We start from the raw sequence: 19,976 nt of genomic DNA, 5'->3' as shown, positions 1-19,976 counted from the left end.
TTTATATATCATGTTTTCATACGCGCAGACGAACAACGTGCTTCACACCAAGAAAAGAAAAAAAATGCGCAGAGAGAGAGACTAACGCATAGACTTCTGCAGAAGAATAAAAGTGGCTCAAGTGTACTAAAACAGCTGAAGACTAAAAGAATATAGGCTTGCTTAAGTGTGAAAGCAAGGCTTAAAAAATGGTAATCTTGAAGGTGTTGTGCAGTGGATGCTGTCCAGCTGTGTAGTCTCCCCTCTTCAGATGTGATTCATTATCCTGTAGAACACCTTGCTCCTCCAGTCACATGCTTACCGCCAAGGATTTTCAATCACCGATTTAAGTATGCCTCCTCTCTTTGAAGAGGAACTACATGAAGGGCCTTTTATTTGCTCGTTTAATATTTTCTTAAGCTAAGTTATGAATACATAGTGTTCACCTAGGATGGTTGGTTGACCTTTCGGCGTGTTTAGTGACTCCATGCACGCTCTCTCGCTCATTGATAAAAATTAGAGTCTGCCTCCGTGACCATATATGGTATGGTTTCCCAGCTAGTTCTCTTGGCTGGGGCCTCTCACATTCCTTATAAGCTGCAGCTGTCTTTGAAGTCCTGTGATTTTTTTTTCTCTTCTCATTTCTGTGATGTGTTAGTATGTACATTTGAATGTGGGGGGGGGGGGGCGGTGGGGATATAAGGATGTTCAGATGGAGGACAGACGGAGTGTAAACATTTGGATGCTAGGTCGTCTTCGATGGAGGTCTTATCTGAAGGTGTTTTTCTTTTGGGGGGGGGGTGGTAGTGATACTGGGCCTTGTGCAGGAGACGGAGAGGGAGGAGGAGAGGGAAGGAGAGGGGGGGGAGAGGGAAGGAGAGGGGGGGGGGGGGAGAGGGAAGGAGAGGGGGGCGGGGAGAGAGAGAGGGAGAGAGATTTATGCTCTTTATTGAGACATATTCACTTTAAAACAATATCACCCCTAATATTTGTGCATGTTGTGGTGGCCTTGTGCTATAGTTTCTGTGTATGTTTTGCTAGGAGACGTGTTGCTTCCTTATGCTATCAGGTGGCTCCATTGGTCTTGGTAGACTGTACCATTGGGTTTGCTCTCTCTTTCTCTCACTCTCCTCTCTCTCCCTCAAATCTCTCTCTCTCTCTCTCTCTCCCTCAATCTCTCTCTCTCTCTCTCTCTCCCTCAATCTCTCTCTCTCTCTTTCTCTCTCTCTCTCTCTCTCTCTCTCTCTCTCTCTCTCCCTCAATCTCTCTCTCCCTCTCTCTCTCTAAACAGAATACTGTGGCGTGGGGATTAACGCTCTTATAGTTAGACCGAGGCAGGTGGTTACATCTAAGCTGCTACATGATTACTCTGGATCCTTTAGTTTGGTTTTCACGGCTGCTTTATGCTTCCCTTCAAGTCTAAGGATCCAATTAATCCTGAGGACAGTATGTCATACACGCCATAGAAGCCAGACTAAATATTTCACCTTTTGGTCAGGCTGGTGGGGTGACTGTGTGTGTCTGGGGGGGGACGACGACAGGATAGACACATATGCTAGGTGAACCAGAAGCCAAATCAGCAGGCACTCGACTGGATGCAGTCAAGCCGTGCTCAGAACATCATGTGACATTCGCAAACCTGGAAACCTAAGGATGTAGTAGAATATATGGGAGCTATAACAGCTCATCAACATGTCTTCACCTCAACTGGGTGTTGAGGGCACCGCCCTGGACTGGCTCACCTCCTACCTCACCAACAGACACCAGTTCATCTCCCTCTCCGGTCACACCTCCTCCTCCTCCTCTGTCACACAGGGGGTCCCACAAGGCTCAGTCCTCGGCCCCCTGCTCTTCCTCTGCTACACACTCCCCCTCGGTCACATCATCCGCCAATTCAACTTTGACTTCCACTGCTACGCCGATGACACACAGATTTACATCACCACAAACTCCACCCAGAACCCACCCCTCACTCACATCGAAAACTGCATTTCAGCAATAAAAACCTGGCTCACACACAACTTCCTCAAACTCAACAGTGAAAAGACCGAAGTCATCCTCATCGGCACCAAATCCACCTCAATAAAACCGGACCCATTACACTCACCATTGATGACACTACCATCACCCCCTCCCCCCTGGCTCGCAACCTCGGCTTCATCCTGGACCCCACCCTCTCATTTGATCCCCACGTCAGCTCCATCGTCAAGACCTCCTACTTCCACCTCCGCAACATAGCAAAAATCAGACACTGCCTCTCCCCGCCCGCTGCTGAATCCCTCATCCACGCCTTCATCTCCTCCCGCCTTGACTACTGCAACTCCCTACTCACCGGCATCACCTCCCGCTCCCTCCATAGACTCCAGATGGTCCAAAACTCTGCTGCACGCCTCCTTTCAAACACCCGCTCCCGTGACCACATCACTCCTGTCCTCCCACTCTCTCCACTGGCTCCCCATCAAAGAACGCATCCAATTCAAAATCCTCATCCTCACATACAAAGCCCTCCATAGCCTGGCCCCCCCTTACCTGACTGACCTCCTTCTCCCCCACCGCCCTACCAGTACCCTCCGATCCTCATCCATTGTTCCCTCACTGTCCCACCCTCTCAAAACTCAAAGGCTTCGGTCACCGTACCTTTTCACGAGCTGCACCCCGCCTCTGGAACTCTCTCCCCCAACCACTCAGAGACTCACCCTCACTCCTCACTTTTAAAATCCCACCTCAAAACCTACCTGTTCTCCCATGCCTACAGCCTCCCCTACCCCTAGCCATCTCCCCCATCCCGGCGCCCCGCCCCCCCCCCCCCCCTACCTCTGACAGCCCCTACACCATCCTACCCCTACCCATCTCCCTAACCCTGCCACCCCCCTGATATGCATACAGCCTCCCCTACCCCTAACCACCTCCCCTGTCCCTACCACCCCCCCCCCCCCTCCCCCGTTCGCTGACTCTGTGTTCCATGTTACTTGTTGTTTTTGTGTTTTCCGTATCCCCTATATCAGGGGTCGGCAATTAGGTTTGGCCTCGGGCCAACATTTTTTTGAGCCACTAGATGGCGGGCCAGAACATAATCAAAGGCTAATTTAAGTAATTGATTGTTTTAAAAATGTGACACGTTCTAATACTTGTACACATTGCTAGTCAACTAACACAGCTTGTTTTGTGAGCCTGCTAACAATGTAAAGTAGTGTTATAGTTAACTAGGTAGTAGTCCAATCCATTACGTTGCAGTATTAGGCTTGACTAGCGAGTTTGTGTTGTGATTCTCAACGTTGGAAACGTAGTTTCACCCTCTTCCATAGTTTTGAATAATAAATGTGTGGACTGACGATGTATCGCAGCCTAACTTATTCTAATAATTATTTAACATAGTTTTATTCAGATAATTATTCCCCCTCCTCCCAGACAAGGTCACATTATTATTGGATTGGTTGTTTGCGTGCCGGGTGAAGTTAGCTAAACATTTAACCTGCTAGCAAGAGAACATCATGTCACTCTCCAAAGGTCTAAAGAGGAAAGTTGACGGTGAAAACAGGGCATTTAAAGAGGAATGGACAGCGAACTATATATCCTACCTGGTTTCATCAATGCAAAGCCGTTGTGAGACTCACATTTTCCGTGCTCAGTGCTCACAATGTTCCCTTTCTATACATGCGAGTCGTCCTTTTGTCAATGAATGTGATAAAGACGCACGAGAGGAATCGATTGATGCATAAAAAATAAAAATAAACTGCCTGCGGATGGCGGTATACCCTTCAAATAACAAACAATCTCTGCATGTCTCGCGGACATCTCAACATGGATCCATGTCGTTATCATAATGGTCTATTAATTAGTAATCACTGAGTATGAAAGCATAGTGGGACTGTCAAATTAGTCCAGAAATCTCCTCAGTAAAGTTTTGTGTCAATCCAGGAGGAACTCCAGACAGCTCTGAACCCCTTACAGGAGATCGTTGCATCGTAGAAAGAAGGTTGCGGCGGTGCATAAACTATAGAGTTGCGATAGTTGAAACTCTCTCTAATTAATTTGAAATACAGTGTCCGTTATTACAAACCTGCCTAAATGTCCCTTTGAAAACACTCAAGTTATCACTATTATCAATAATCAAATCAAGAATATTATTAGTTTTCAAAACAACCGCGGATTAAAGTGACGTCAATATCACCAGATATCAAGCAAATACTGACCGATGGGAGATGCCACTTTTCACATTACGTGAGTACCAAGCCTGTCGTTATTGTATTTAATAACCTAATTGTATTTTGTATATTTTGAATGAATGGCTTATGGCTCATTGTACTTATTATCCCTAATAGCGCGTTTGCTCTGTCGTTTCAGGAGCATAGGCCTACCACCACTTTTGCGCCGATTTTGTTGTCAAGGTTTTTCAGAAAATTAAACAGAATTTGCTTTGTTACTGTTCATATGTGTGTTGCAGTCACATACGTAAACATTACGTTTGAATGATTTAATGAGCTGATGTTATTTTTTTCAAACCACACACGCTATTTCAGCACCACGCCTTGTCCACCTACTTATGATTCACTCTGAGGGGTTCAGCGTCAGTGCGCCTTCGCTGCCTGATTGTCTGTCCCTGTGTCATTCACTCTCAACATGAATAAAAGTACAATACGCATTATTCAGTTGGAGGTCGATTCTCTATTCGGACATTATAGGCGTGGTGTGGGACTGTCGGTCCGATATTGTAAAAAAAAAAAAGAAGTGGATTCTCAAAATAATCTGCTGGGCCAAATATTATTGGTGACGGGCCGCCTATTGCCGACCCCCTGCCCTATATTGTCAGCGTCTTTGAGCCTCGGAAAAGCGCTATATAAATTCAATGAATTATTATTATTATTATTATTATTATTATTCTCTGCATCCCTCAAGTCATCTTAGGCTAGTTTATCTTTTTTGTTTAAAAGTTCTCTGTCTTCTCCTATCTTCTTTTGGGGTTGGAGGCAGTTTCTGATCTAAGGGAAGTATTGCTACCGGCTGTCCACATTAACAGGTTTGAGGAGAGTTAGCTGCTCCCAGACCTGTGCATAAAGGGACAGTGTCTTCTACCTAGAGCATCTTAGTGATGCAGTGCTTTCTCTTTCTGGCTGTTGCTCTCTCTCTGTCTCTCTCTCTCTCTCTCTTTCTCTCTCTCTCTCTCTCCCTCTCTCTCTCTCTGTCTCTGTCTCTGTCTGTCTCTCTCTCCCTCTCTCTCTGTCTCTCTCTGTCTCTGTCTCTCTCTCTCTCCCTCTCTCTCTCCCTCTCTGTTGCACTGTTATGGTTGAGTTGAGTTCCCAGCATTAGTGCAGATCTTGTCTCCTCACCACTGTTGCACCAACACCACAAGACATGTATTTGTGCCAACTGTAATTTGACAGGTCTTTTGTTTCTTACTCTAAATATTGATGATCAATTACGCAAACTTCAAACTTATGTAATGCAAAAAACGATTTGTCTTCATTCTGAATAATAGATCTAACGATAGCAAAAGGAGTAATAGTAGTAGTAAATCAGGTTTGAGTATTATTCCAGTCAGTGGGGAACATGTTGATGGACATTGTGTTGTTCTGGTTCAGCCTATCCCCCCCACCCCCCCTCAACCGTGGCCCTTGGGACACAAAGGTGGGCTTTGGTTTTAAGGGCTGCAGGGCAGGGGGGCTACAACACCAGGTGACAAGTGAGTGTCGTTGAGATAATGGAAAGTTAATTTAACTCAGATATGCATCCTTATCACAAGGTTGCTTCTAAATATGGTGTCTGGTCAAAGGGAGGGGGGTTGGGGGGGGGGGGGGGGGAGAGGGAGAGAGAGAGACACAGACACAGAGAAGGGAGAGTGAGAGCGAGACACAGAGACATTTTGTGGAAGGGGGGTGGGGGTTGGGAGGTGTGGGTGGGTGGGTTAGAGCAATGTGTCGCTGTACCCAGAGGGGGAGGGAAGCAAGATTATGTCAGCCCCCCCCTTATTTTTACAGCGAGCAACTGGACAGGTCAGCAGCGATTGGCTGCAACGCCTCCACTTGGCCTGCCTTGCCTTTTTTAGCAGTTCCCCAAATGGAGCAGCCGAATTCCATGTTGCTGGCAGGGTGACAGACTAGGGAGATGGGAGCCAGCAAATGGGAGATTACGAGGGAGGGGGACAGCCACCAGTGGGTTGTACAATGGACACTCAAACCATGGCTGGAGGACTGGGGGGGGCTGGCTGGCAGTTGTCACCTTCATTTTGTATTCATTTGAATACGTGGGTATCCCACAAACCTATGGCTAATGGACCCCATGTTCCCCTGTTGATTGTGAAGCTGGAGTATGTAGTGTAGTGTAATTGGGCCTTTTTTGTTGTTGTTGTGTGGTAGCGTATGTTTCTCAGATGTCAGTGGTTTGAAGTGTCCGTATTATAGCCTACATTTTCACTGAGTGGGCAGAGTTGATACATAGCCTAGAGGATCCATAACTCTTCCCAAACCAGCACGGCTTGGTCTTTACTATGAACAATACATTTAAGGGGCCTCGTTTATTAAATTCTGTTGCTTCATTATTTTAAGTGGTGTGTTTCTCTCTGTCAGTGTTTTACGTGATGCCTTGGTTTCCTTAGAGATGAGAGCAGTGTAGAGGTGGCATGAATGAGAAATTAGCAAAGGCTGTGGGGGGGGGGGGGGGGCTGATCCATTAGAGACTATGCGTTCCTTACTGAGATTACATGCATAAACAACATTTTAACGAAAGCATGGATTGCGTCGTTCATTGTAAGTGAATGAATGAATGAAGCCGTGGAGCTTTTGAGGAACGTTCATAGATTCATGGTTCATGGTTCATAGACAGGCTGTAGGGAGGCTGGAGGATCTGGTTTCAGGGAAAATGTCTCTACACCCAGCTCAGACAAGAAGAATGTTGTTTGTTTTAAATTGTTTTAATTAAGTTTGTACCAAAAGAAAGTCAGTTCTATTACAGCCAGTCAAACTCTGGTGTTGAAGATGTTCAGATCAGAGGGAGATAGGTGACTCGTATAGATGTTGGGGTGAACTGCTGAACGCCAGATAACTGAAAGCTAGGGCTGCAACGATTAGTCGACATAATCGACGATGTCGATTATAAAAACTCGTCGACGTGGAATTTTAGTGTCGACTAATCGTATAAAAAAATAATTAAAAAAACGTTATTTTTTTGTTTTTTTTTTAAACGGGAGCCATGCAAGAATCAGCTGGGTAAGTTTTAGCTAACGTTGTTAGCCAACTGGCTAACGTTATATTGTTAGGGTCGTAATGTTTATGTTAGCTTTACTGTTACATGTTGGAAAACAACGTCTCATGGACAGGGCTGTACATGCTATGAGCGTTTGTGCTATTAATTTATTTGCCCTGTGGCACGCATGTGACAGACAGAGGCGCTTGTATGTAACGTTACGTAGCAGGGGTTTTCCATGTTGAAGCCAGGAGAACGCGAGATGAAATGAAGTGAGGGGTGGTCGCTATTAAAATACCAGGTTAGTCATGGTGGATGATCATGAATGATGCTTGATAAGTGAATGCTATTTCAATTATGTTGAGTCCACCAGCGAGCTGTCTGTAAGATAAACAGCGCCAAGCGTAGCCTACTAACGTGAGCTGTCTGTAGTCTAGCCAGCAATGCTAGCTAGCCAATCAACTAGCTCTGTGAGCAGCTGTAGCTTGGCGTAACGTTAGGTTAGATAGCTAGTTAAGCCGGATTTATGCTTCTGCGTCGCCATTTACGCGCAGCGAAAAGCCACACGACTAATCGCGACCAATCGGAAAAATAATCGACAGATTAGTCGACTACCAAAATAATCGTTAGTTGCAGCCCTAGTGAAAGCCCAGAGAAACACCGACGGTTCACAAAGCATGTTTCCGCCAGGCCTTTAGCCCCTATTCAGCCTCTTACACAGTAGCATGGTGAAAAGGCTACTGCATTGTGTTGAACGATGTGTGTGTGTGTGATGTATGTATGTATGTGTGTGTGATGTGTGTGTGTGTGTGTGGGTGTATCTTGTAACAAGAAGCAACATGTTTGACCTTGTCCTATAGTGAGTCATGTACTCTCTGCTATAGTGGGATGCTTTGATCAGACTGCTGTTGCGTCGGAACGGCCAGAACAATGGCGGCCCCACTGCTCCTGTCAGATCGGAGCGTCATGGCGTCTGTTCAGCCTGCGGTGCGCTCCTCACGACCGGCGTGGTCTCCTGTCACCACCCAGCTGGCGCGCGAGGGGTTAACTCCACTCCCAGCGCGCTCAGGTTTCCCGCCAGCTGTCCGCACCTTCAGCTGTTCACACACTCGTCCTCTCCCCGTCCCCTGTCCTCTCTGTGTCCCCTGTCCTCTCTGTGTCCCCTGTCCTCTCTGTGTCCCCTGTCCTCTCTGTGTCCCCTGTCCTCTCTGTGTCCCCTGTCCTCTCCCCGTCCCCTGTCCTCTCCCGTCCCCTGTCCTCTCCCCGTCCCCTGTCCTCTCCGTGTCCCCTGTCCTCTCTGTGTCCCCTGTCCTCTCTGTGTCCCCTGTCCTCTCTGTGTCCCCTGTCCTCTCTGTGTCCCCTGTCCTCTCTGTGTCCCCTGTCCTCTCTGTGTCCCCTGTCCTGTCTCCTAGCCTCCTAGTCCTAGCATGCTTTAGACGCCCTGGCTCCCTCTCCCCCTCCCCCACACTCTCTCTCTCTCTCTCTCTGTCTCTCTCTCTCTCTCTCTCTCTCTCACTCTCTCCCTCTCTCGCTCTGTCTCTTCCCCTCTCTCTCTCTCTCTCTCTCTCTCTCTCTCTCTCTCTCTGTCTCTCTCACTCTCTCTCTCTCTCTCTCTCTCTCTCTCTGTCTCTCTCTCTCTCTCTCTCTCTCTGTCTCTCTCTCTCTCTCTCTCTCTCTCTCTCCCCCTCTCTCTCTGTCTCTGTCTCTCTCTCTCTCTCTCTCTCTCTCTCTCTCCCTCTCTCTCTCTCTCTCTCTCTCTCTCCCCCTCTCTCTCTGTCTCTGTCTCTCTCTCTCTCTCTCTCTCTCTCTCTCTCTCTCTCCCTCTCCCCCTCCCCCACACTCGCTCTCTCTCTCTCTCTCTCTCTCTCTCTCTCTCTCTCACCCCCACAGGCTAACAACTGGTCCCCGCCACTGTCCCTGCCGCCACGCTCCACAATGACATTTGAATCTCTATAGTTATTCAAACGCTTCTTTGGCGACTCTCGTGTGTTTTGTTTGTGTTGTGTTATCAGTGATCTGTCAGTTGGTTTAGTGTGGTTGAACACCAGGGGAGCTAGCTATCTGTCCCCCCCCCCCCCAGGGAGACCTAGTGTTGCCTCACCTGGTCCTCCTGCACCAACACTACTACTCCTCTACTTTGTTTTAATGTTAAAAGTATACATTTATGTCTATCATTTGGGATGGGGTCAGAGATGTCTAGATGACGACCACATGATGTACAATAATAATAATAATAATAATATCTTAGATTTATATAGCGCCTTTCTCAAACCCAAGGACACTACTTGTCATAGTGAGATGTGATGGCAGAATGGCACATTTCCTCATTGTGTGTTAGTGTAAACCCATCCATAAATTGCTCAAAGCCGCTCAACACACTGTTCGCTGTCCCTGCTGTCCCCTCCCCCCCCCCCTCCCCCAGCTGCTGTTTAACCAGAGAGGGAAAGGACCTTGGACTAGTCTCCCAGTGTGGATTGGGTTTGTGCTTCAGAGAGGCGGACAGACACGTGCAGCTTTCTGCCTCGTTGTGTTCAGACATGCAGCAGCTCTCCTTCCTAGTCTCTGTTCTGTGTGACCCGTTGGAAATACTTCTTCTCATCTAATCTGTGATCAGGAGCCTTGATCAAGTCCCGTGAACCATAAGTGTGTTGGTGTGGGTCTACCTTTACCCTCCGGTAGACTAAACGTTGCCCTTACATACAGTATCTAAAAGGAAAGCCAGTTTTAACCTCTGTAGCTGGAGTTTGGGACCTCTTTAATTAGTCCTGTGTGTGTGTTTCAGTAGAGTGCGGTGGCAAACTAAAAAAGCACCACAAGAGCCTTATCAGTAAAAGCCTTTGTACCTCTCACCCAGTCAATCAGTCACATATAAAAATCAACAGTGGTGTTTCACAGAGAAGTTGCCCTGGTCTACCTTCTATAGCTCGCCTCTGGGACAGATGATTCCTCTGCATTTCCTGGCTTGTTCTGCCTTCTCTGTAGCTGTCCCAGTATTTACCTGTAGTGCCAGTATGTATGTGACTGTCGTGTCAAACCCTCAAAGTTGCTCCCAGAGCAGAATAAGAGAAGCTAATCCAGTGTGTTGTCATGTTAATGTTGTACAACTGTACTGAATCTGATCATTACCAGCAGGCATCTATTAAACAAAAGCTGTGTATTGGGTTATGGTTTGGTGTAGCTATGTACATATCTTTCTCGGCCTAACGCCTACCTACCTCTACTGTCAGCCCACTCACAGAGAGGTCTGCTGTAGTCCGGGTTCCTTCCAAACACTGTCATGTTTGGTGGTGTTATGATGGACACTTAACCACCTTTCATTATTTTATACGAGTAAAAAATTATTCGTAGGCTAATTCGTGAAAAGCATGACACGTCTGTTTGTTTGTTAGGTTGCCATGGTTCTACTCGTTTTTTATTTTTTTTATTTTAATGAGTTGGAACATTGACATTTTCCTTGATATGGATTTAGACCGGTTGTCATGGTAACCGGAAAATACTAATAAAAAATATGAGGACAAAATTCAGGTTCAGTTCAGGTTCAATTTATCTGTAAGTCGCTACACGTAAGATCCTGGTCTATTAAATGTTGCAAATGTTGAAGCCCTTAGCAGGCTGCCTTCTAAAATATGTTTTTCCCATACAGGAAAAGCCTATTAAAGCCTATTGTGTTGTTTAACTGTAGTTGGATGGAAGGGGCTGCTCTGTCTATTCATCTATTCAGGCCACTAGAACAGCCATGGGTGGGGTCATTTGACCCTGTGAGTAAAAGAAAAAGTAATATCTTTACACTCGATCAAACTTCAGGACCCTCCTTTCATGACTTTTCCTAGATATGTGCATTCTACCACCCAGTATCCTTACATTTTCAAAACCACATCAGGATAAGCTAGTATAAAGCTATTTCGCAGTATTTCTGTGTCGGAGGCAGGCTAATTTACAAGACGGCCAACTAGTGGTCTTTGTATGTAAATAGCAGCTTCCCACTCTAAAGACTATGGTCATTTGACCCCCCGAGGCGGCTCTAATAGTAGCTAAAAAAGCCACGGCTGTTCTAGTGTTAATTCTCATGGTCCTCTTTGTTGTTCTCCCTCCTCAGGACACTCTGAAGCCTGTGTTCACCGTGGCCAGCCTGCCAGGCACCGCCAGCACCACGCAGTCCACCAACCCCACCACCTCCACCACCATGCAGGTCAGCAGCGGGCCCTCCTTCCCCATCACCAACTACCTGGCCCCCGTCTCCAGCAGCAACACCATCACCAGTGCTAACGGCACGGTGCTGAAGACCACCGGGGCCTCCGGGGGGGTCATGCAGCTGCCCGGGGGCTTCACCTTCATGTCAGGTACGGGAGGAGGGACACACACCACTCACACGCTGCAGGTTATCTGCATAGGCAAGGCAAGGCAAGTTTATTTGTATAGCACATTTCATACAACAGGGGCAATTCAAAGTGCTTTCCATACATTATTTAAAAATACAGCAAGAGGAGCATAGTAAGAAAATAAAAATGACAATGAATAAAAGCAAATATAAGAAGTAAGTAGATAAAACATTTAATAAGACAATAGTTAATGGATAAAATACATTGATAGAAGTGTTTGTGTTTACTCATAACTGCTGCAAAACATGAAGGTTTTTAGCTTAGATATTTTAAGGGTTTGGGCCTGTTTGATTTCTTCAGGGAGTTTGTTCCAGGAGCTCATAAAGGGAGAAATAGACGTCCTTCTCCACAATGGGGTTCATTGGGTCCACTCGGGTTAAAACGAGACGTGACACTATGCTCACGTCACCCGAGTGAAAAGATGGTTAGTTCATAAACATAATTTTGAAACATATCACGACCTCAGCAGATCAGGGACATTGCAGTCATGTTTCTATTATGCAGTTTTCCTCTAAGACCCAGGCAGCCACTCAGCTCGCTTGTCTTTCATAAAGCACAGTATCCAGGAAGTAGAACGTGTGTCTGAGGGGCTCAGAGTCCTGCCTTTGATTGTCAGTGTAGGAGAGGAATAATTAGGTGAGCCTCACACAATGGCCACTGCATGAGAGGGTTACTGAGCATCGCCTATAATTAGTCATGAATATTCAGTGGAGATTATTATGTGGCTCGTGCTGAAATGATCATTAAGCCATATTTCATGGACGTACAGCTCGGACAAAATGTCCAAGGACCAGACGTGACCCTTCATTAGTGAGACATCACTGTGTCCGACAAGCTGTCTGTCTGGATGTGTATCCCATAAGCAACACGCGCAGGGAAAGCTTTTGAACGTCTTAAAACAATTCTAATTATTTAAGCTTTCCTTCAGGAATTATTTTCAGGAACGTCATTTCTTCATTTTAATCAAATACACTCACAGAACACTTTGTTAGGTAGTGGGGAATGTTTTCTTGGCACATTTTGGATTGTTAAAACCAATCAATCATCACTTGAATGCCTATTTGAGGCTGACCATGTGCATCCCTTCATGGCCATATCATACCCGTCTTCTAATGGCTACTTCCAGCATGATAATGCACCATGTCACAAAGCAAAAGTCATCTCAAACAGGTTTCATGAACTTCGGTGGCCTTCCCAGTCACTGGATCTGATTCCAATAGAACACCTTTGGGATGTGGTAGAACAGGAGATTCACATCTTGAAACTGCACCTGAAAAATCTTTTCGGCGAGATGGACCAGAATCTCAAAGGAATGTTTCCAACAACTTGTGGAATCAATGCCACGAAGAATTGAGGCTGTTTTGAGAGCACAGGGAGGCCCTACTCAGTATTAGTATAGTGCTCCTAATAAAGTGTTCAGTGAGTGTATATATATTTTAAATCTTTTAATGAAATATTGATTAAACATTTAGATATAGATTAAAGCAGAAGGTTATCCATGAATCTCTGGTTGTAGCGGTCCTATCACTGAGTCTCTGACCCTAGTGTTCCTCCGCTGTGGCTTATTGATGACGTCTGTGTAAAGTGATTTACATTTACATTTGTTGGCCTTATTCCAAAGCGACTTACAATCGATACATTTGACTAAGCAAGTGAATCATCAATCCACCAGCAGTAGCAGGAAGAGTAGTCTAGCTCAGGCCCGGGGCCGTTGGCAGTCGTCGCGATGGAAGAAGAAAGAAAGAATTGTTATTATTAGACACGGGAGAAAAGTGATTGTCTGGCCACTGGCCAGAGCTCGCTGACAGACGCACAGTAGCAGCTCCTCCCCCCACCCCTCCCTCCTTCTCTCTCTCTCTCCCCCCCTTTGTAACAGAAGGGTGGTGAAGTGCAGCATGGGAGCCTTCCTCCCTCTTTGCCACACCACCTGTCTGGCACACGACAGCCGTGCCAGGTGGAACAACACACCCCCCCCCCCTCACTAAAAAAACCTTCAGTTGAGTCAACGTCCCAACGTCTCACACTCACACCCTGAGTGTCTATAAACTCACACCCAACTGTCTATAAACCAATATATAAACCAACCATATGATGAAGTCGAGGGTGTGTGTGTGTGTGTGTGTGTAACCCCCCCGCCACCCCCTCACTAAAACATTCAGTTACATCAACGCCCCAACGTCTAGAAAAGTCTCTCTCACTCCCTTTATAAAGCAACTGTCTATAAACCAACCATATGATGAAGTCGAGGGTGTGTGTGTGTGTGTAAACCTCCCCCCTCCCCCCTCCTCTTCTCCAGCAGGCACTCAGTTCCCCCCCGGCACACCCACCATTCCACTCAGCCAGTTGCACCAGCACTCCCTGACCATCGGGGGGCAGCACGGGCAGACGCTCACGGCCGCCACACACACACAGCAGGCCCAGCAGGCCGTGTTCCGCTTCCCCGCTGCCGTCTCCCTGACAGGTCAGTTGGTCAGTTGACAGTTGGTCTCTGTCTGCCAGAGAGGGAGGAGGAGGGAGGCTCGGCTAAAGGCAGAGGGAGAGGGGACACGGAGAGAGAGAAAGGGGGAGAGGGAGAGAGAGCGAGGGGGACACGGTGAGGGAGGGAGAGAGAGAGAGAGAGAGGGGGGGGGACACGGAGGGAGAGAGAGAGAGAGCGAGAGCGAGGGGGACACGGAGAGGGAGGGAGGGAGAGAGAGAGAGAGAGAGAGAGCGAGGTGGACACGGAGAGGGAGAGAGAGAGCGACAGAGAGAGAGAGAGAGAGAGACACGGAGAGGGAGGGAGAGAGAGGGGGACACGGAGAGGGAGGGAGGGAGAGAGAGGCCAAATCAGGAGGAGGGAGGCTCGGCGAAGGCAGAGGGGGACACGTCAGAGAGAGAGAGACAGGAAACGTTATTCAGTAGTGTGTTAGGAGTATTTGTTGTTGGGTGCAGTAGGTGAGTTAACACTGGAATAGTCCTGCCGGTTTTACCGACTAAAAGAGCCGCCTCGGGGGTCAAATGACCATAGTCTTTACAATGGGAAGCTGCTACTTACACACAACGACCACTAGTTGGCCAGCTTGTAAATAGGCCTGCCTCCTACACAGAAAAACTGCAAAATAGCTTCATACTAGCTTATCCTGATGTGGTTTTGAAAATGTAAGGATACTGGGTGGTAGAACGCACATATCTAGGACAAGTCATGAAAGGAGGGTCCTGAAATGTGATCGAGTGCAAAGTGTCTTTACTCACAGGGTCAAATGACCCCACCCATGGCTGTTCTTTCAAATGCATGTATATGTTAATGTATGTATGTTAATGAGCATGTTCCTGGGTGTGAGAGAGTTGTTTTGACGGCAGGGTTGTCTTGTTGTCTTTGTTGCATTCCAGGGGGGATGCACCAGCAGCTCCAGGCCATCCAGGTTCATCCCACCACCCAGTCCAGCTCCCTCAACACCAACGACAGCCACTCAGATCTGCAGACTTCCACTGTCTCCACGGGTAAGACAACATCTCTCCATCTCTCGCAGCCCCAGTCCTGGGTCATATCGTTAGCCTCATAGCATAATTGCCTAAGTCATATTTTGGCCAAATTTAGATATCTGCTTCACTCTACTCTCCTAACACTGCTGATTCACTGTGCGTTATTGCCTATGATGCCATCAGCCTATCAGAATGCTTGTTACATTCCAAAATCACTATCTGCCCAAGTCATCTCTTTGACATTTTTTACACTACATCATACAAAGATGGCTCGGTTGACCACATTGAAGCATGATGACTTGAGCAATTATGCTATGAGGCTAACGATATGATGTATCCATTGTGTGGCTTCACAATTATCAGTGTCCACGGGTAATTTAGATTAAATTAGATTCAACTTTATTGTCATCGCAGAGTACAAGTACAACACAACGAAATGCAGTTTAGCATCCAACCAGAAGTGCAAATAGTGATATAAGGGCATGATATAAATAGAACATGAATGGTAGTGATAGGTGACTATGTAATATACAGTCTGTGCAGAGGTAGTATTGTAAACATCAGTATAGTTTAGAGGTATATACAGTTATGAGCTATGTACAGTGAGGTAGTTTATGTACAGTATCTAATGTGCAGAAGTATAAAAGAAGCTGTCAGTCATGTAATAGAACATCTCTCGATTGGCCAAGGCCAGGACAGCCCCAGTCGTGTGTCATATGATGATGTATCCATTGTGTGACTCCACAATTATCAGTGTCAAGTCCCTCTCTGCGAGGGAGATCTACGTGAGGGCAATCTACGACACTGCCGTTAAGAGAGGGAGGCGGGGGTCATCTACAGTTGAGCCCAATGCGCTTCATCGCCTTTGCCACAGCGCCATCTGCTGGCCAATTATATCTTAACCCCCCCTCATCATTACTCCCTGTGTCATTGCTCACATGCACTTTCTTTCTTTCTCTCCCTGCCCCCCCCCCCCCTGCCCCCAGCAACAGTGAGTCTCCCGGCAACCATCGTCACGTCCTCCGTGCCCACGTCCATGGCGGGTCACATGATGTACCCCAGCCCCCACACGGTGATGTACGCCTCGGCGCCCACGCTGTCGGACGGAGGGCTGGCGGTGCTGAACGCCTTCTCCCAGGGCCACTCTGCCATGCAGGTGTCACACACACAGGGCCAGGACGCAGGTACACACACACACACACACACACACACACCTAGGGCCAGGACGCAGGTACACGCACACACACACACACACACACACACACACACACAGGGCCAGGACGCAGGTACACACACACACACACACACACACACCTAGGGCCAGGACACAGGTGAGACTGCTGCCCTGACCTAGGGACACACTGGAGGAGCAGGGTGACTGATAATCCATCCCCCAGGGAAGCTGAGAGATCAAACTCTAAGAGGATTGGTGTTCTGAGTACATATCATTTGTGTAAATGTTCAGTAGAGTACAAAATAACAGCATCCGCACACTCAAATCTGTGCAAAAAAACTTGGTTCGTTAAACTAAAGATTTGAGTGTGCGGATGCTGTTATTTTTCACTCTATTGATACTCTTCAGTTCACTTCAGCGCCTCAGCAAAGTCTGAACACGGATGAGCCGTGGTATTTTCACTATTTTGTACATGTTCAGTAAAAATGTTTTGGTGAAAAAAACTATTGTTAAATGTTTTAAAATAAAAAAGTAAATGTGTTTTGATGTGTGTGTTTGTGTCTCTGGGTCTAGGGTTAGAGTTAGATGTGTTTTCGTGTGTGTGTGTGTGTCTCGGTCTAGGGTTAGAGTTAGATGTGTTTTCGTGTGTGTGTGTGTGTCTCGGTCTAGGGTTAGGGTTAGATGTGTTTTCGTGTGTGTGTGTGTGTCTCGGTCTAGGGTTAGGGTTAGATGTGTTTTCATGTGTGTGTGTGTGTGTGTGTGTCTCTGGGTTTAGGGTTAGATGTGTTTTGATGTGTGTGAGTGTCTCTGGGTCTAGGGTTAGGGTTAGATGTGTTTTGATGTGTGTGTGTGTCTCGGTCTAGGGTGAGGGTTAGATGTGTTTTCATGTGTGTGTGTGTGTGTGTCTCTGGGTTTAGGGTTAGGGTTAGATGTGTTTTGATGTGTGTGTGTGTCTCTGTGTCCAGGTGCTGTCCCTCAGGTATTCCTCACAGCGCCGCCAGGCACCATGCAGATCCCCGTCTCAGCAGTGCAGCTACACCCAGTACGGCAAGATCTCCATTTTACAAGTGAAACTCTCATATTCTCTCTGCAACCAGCATGTCACTGACCTCACGCTCTAATGCATCCAGGCAGAGCACTCTCACCTCTGGAAGGCCAGGGTTTGACCTGCTTCCTCTGTTGGTTTGGGTGATGTGTTTGGGCAAACACGTGTGACACATGCAAACATTAACACTAGAACTAGAGCAATGGGTTGGGTCATTTGACGCTGTGAGTAAAAAATGTTTTATATCTTTGCACTCGATCAAATTTCAGGACCCTCCTTTCATGTCTTTTCCTAGATATGTGCGTTCTACCACCCAGTATCCTTACATTTTCAAAATCACATCAGGATAAGCTAGTATGAAGCTATTTTGCAGTTTGTCTGTGTAGGAGGCAGGCTAATTTACAAGCGGCCAACTAGTGGTCGTTCTGTGTAAATAGCAGCTTTTCCACTGTGAAGACTATGGTCATTTGACCCCCGAGGCGGCTCTTATAGTAGGTAAAATAGGCACGAATTAAAGAACTGCATGGAAGAAATATACCCTTGTCTTTGGAGGACCTCCTTTTAATTTAATTTACGAGTCAGTCAGCGTTAGCTTTTTAAGTGAGTGTTGTGTGAACGATAAGACAATGTTTTTTGTGACTTAAGTTTAGTAACAGGATGTAAATGAATGATGTTTTGCAGCCCTAGTTAGAGCACAGTAGCTATGCCTTGAAATAGAATACCAAAACCGACAAATAATCAAACTAGATTAAAGATCTTTAAGTTGAAGTTTTAGCCAAAGGAGATCATGTTAACACTTTAAATAAATTACATTTATTATGTATGGAGGCGTTAAATGTGCTAGAACAGGTCCATACATATTTTCACACCACAAACACGTATTATCATGACCTTTGCTCATAAATGATTTATGTAGGCCTTCTCAAGAGTTTGAGGGCTTCTTAAAGTCTTTAAAGTGGCTGTAGTAGGCAAGTTTTAATCATTCAAACATTGCCATATGACCCTGGAATATCTGAAGTGATTCAGCAGTGAAGTTGTCTCACAGAAGATCATTGAGAGCATCTCACTCGCATAAAAATCCCATTCAGAAAAACAGTGGCTCAGCCCAACCACTTCCTGGAATGTTGTCATTCTCTTCTCTTTGCAGTAACAAAGCGAGAGATCCTCGCTGAATAACTAAATGGTAAATGGACTGCACTTATATAGCGCCTTTATCCAAAGCGCTTTACAACGGCCTCTCATTCACCCATTCACACACCAATGGCGGCAAGCTACCATGCAAGGTGCCGGCCCTCTCACTGGGAGCAATTTGTGGTTCAGTGTCTTGCCCAAGGACACTTCAACATGTGGCCAGCCGGGGCTCCAACCGCCGATCTGCCAACCTTGTGATCATTAGACGGCGGCTCTACCTCCTGCGCCACAGCCGCCCCAAACTAGCTAAACTAAGCTGATCCTCTGTGAATAACTAGCTAAACTAAGCTGATTTGAGAGGGAAATCTAGCCTTGTGCATGAGTCAAGGTCAGGGGAGGAGCGAGCACGGAGGGAGGGAGGGAGGGAGGGAGGGAGGGAGGGTGGAGGGAGGGAGGGAGGGTGGAGTGACAGACATTGTTTAGGTTTAGGGGGCAGTCTTAGCGAATCCTGCCTGCTGCCACTTTAAAGTTGTTCATCAGAGATCATTTAAGGTCGTCCGTGTTGTCATTTACAAGGCGTTGTAGTAGTGTAGTCTGGTTAGCAGGCTATAACTCAAGGTCATAAACGATAGGCATGCCCAGTGGAACAGTGCTGTGTGGCAGGGCGTTCTCTCTCCTCTGTGTCTCTGTCTTTGTCAGACTGTGATTGGTTGCTGTGGGGTTGTGTTGCAGACTGTGATTGGTTGCGGTGGTTGTTGTGTTACAGATGGTGATTGGTCAGCAGTCGAGCGGCAGCAGCAGTAACCTGACGGAGCTGCAGGTGGTCAACCTGGACGTTACACAGAACACTAAGAGTGACTGACACACGGACACCGTGGGCTGAGTCTGGGCCGGACAGACAGACTGACATCTCTATTTATTGATGCCTTCGTTTTTCACCTCTTACGTGTCTGTATCTTTACAGTACACAAGTATAAACATGCACACAAGGGTTTGTGTGTAGGAGACCCTTGTATGTGAGTATATGTTCATGTGTGTGTGTGTGTGTGTATATATATATATATATATATATATATATATATATATATATATATATACATATATATATATATATAATCACAAAAGCATAGGAAGGAATTGAGGTGTTCACCACATCCTCCTCTGGATTCTATTTTCTGTATTTAGAGGGTGTTTTGTGTGTGTGTGTGTGTGTGTGTGCGTGTGTGTGTTTGTTTGTACGTGTGTGCGCGTGCGTGCACGCTTTTTGAAACAAATCTGTCATTATTTGCCATGTGCACACAATGCAGATGTTGCAGCTTCACACAGCCAAAGAGACATTCATTTGTCTGAATGTTTGTGTGTGTGTTTGTGCATGTGTGTATGTGCAAACATGGGGTTTATAAATGGGTGGGGAAGGGAGATTGAGGTAAAAAAAAAGTTTGGAAATGTACATAATTCTTTTTTTTTTCCTTTTTTTTTATGGAAACAAATTGTATTTTTTTGCCTGTTTGTGCAATGGCATGTAGTTGTTTTTTATGAAGTTGTTTTGTATGTATATGCGACTAATTTGCATATAGAAATGAATTATTTACACACTATGTATGTAAATTAATGTAATATATAAATA

General features: G+C 46.4%; 1 protein-coding gene across 1 annotated transcript in view; it reads left to right on the top strand.

The window, feature by feature from the left end:
- LOC308155536 (serum response factor-like) overlaps positions 1-19,256 on the top strand; it is a 21,769-nt gene extending 2,513 nt beyond the window's left edge. The window contains 6 exon segments of the mRNA XM_080528864.1: positions 11,255-11,498; positions 13,834-13,998; positions 14,907-15,017; positions 15,986-16,183; positions 17,139-17,215; positions 19,116-19,256. Of these exon segments, the coding sequence (XP_080384990.1) occupies positions 11,255-11,498; positions 13,834-13,998; positions 14,907-15,017; positions 15,986-16,183; positions 17,139-17,215; positions 19,116-19,211 (891 nt within the window). The 3' untranslated portion in view covers positions 19,212-19,256.
- The last annotated feature ends 720 nt before the right edge of the window (positions 19,257-19,976 follow it).

The sequence above is a fragment of the Nansenia antarctica genome (genome assembly GCF_963989245.1).
Source record: "Nansenia antarctica genome assembly, chromosome: 1".
Taxonomy (NCBI): Eukaryota; Metazoa; Chordata; class Actinopteri; order Argentiniformes; family Microstomatidae; genus Nansenia; species Nansenia antarctica.
Note: the sequence above shows the minus strand (reverse complement) of the source record. Positions and strands in the feature narration are given on the sequence as shown.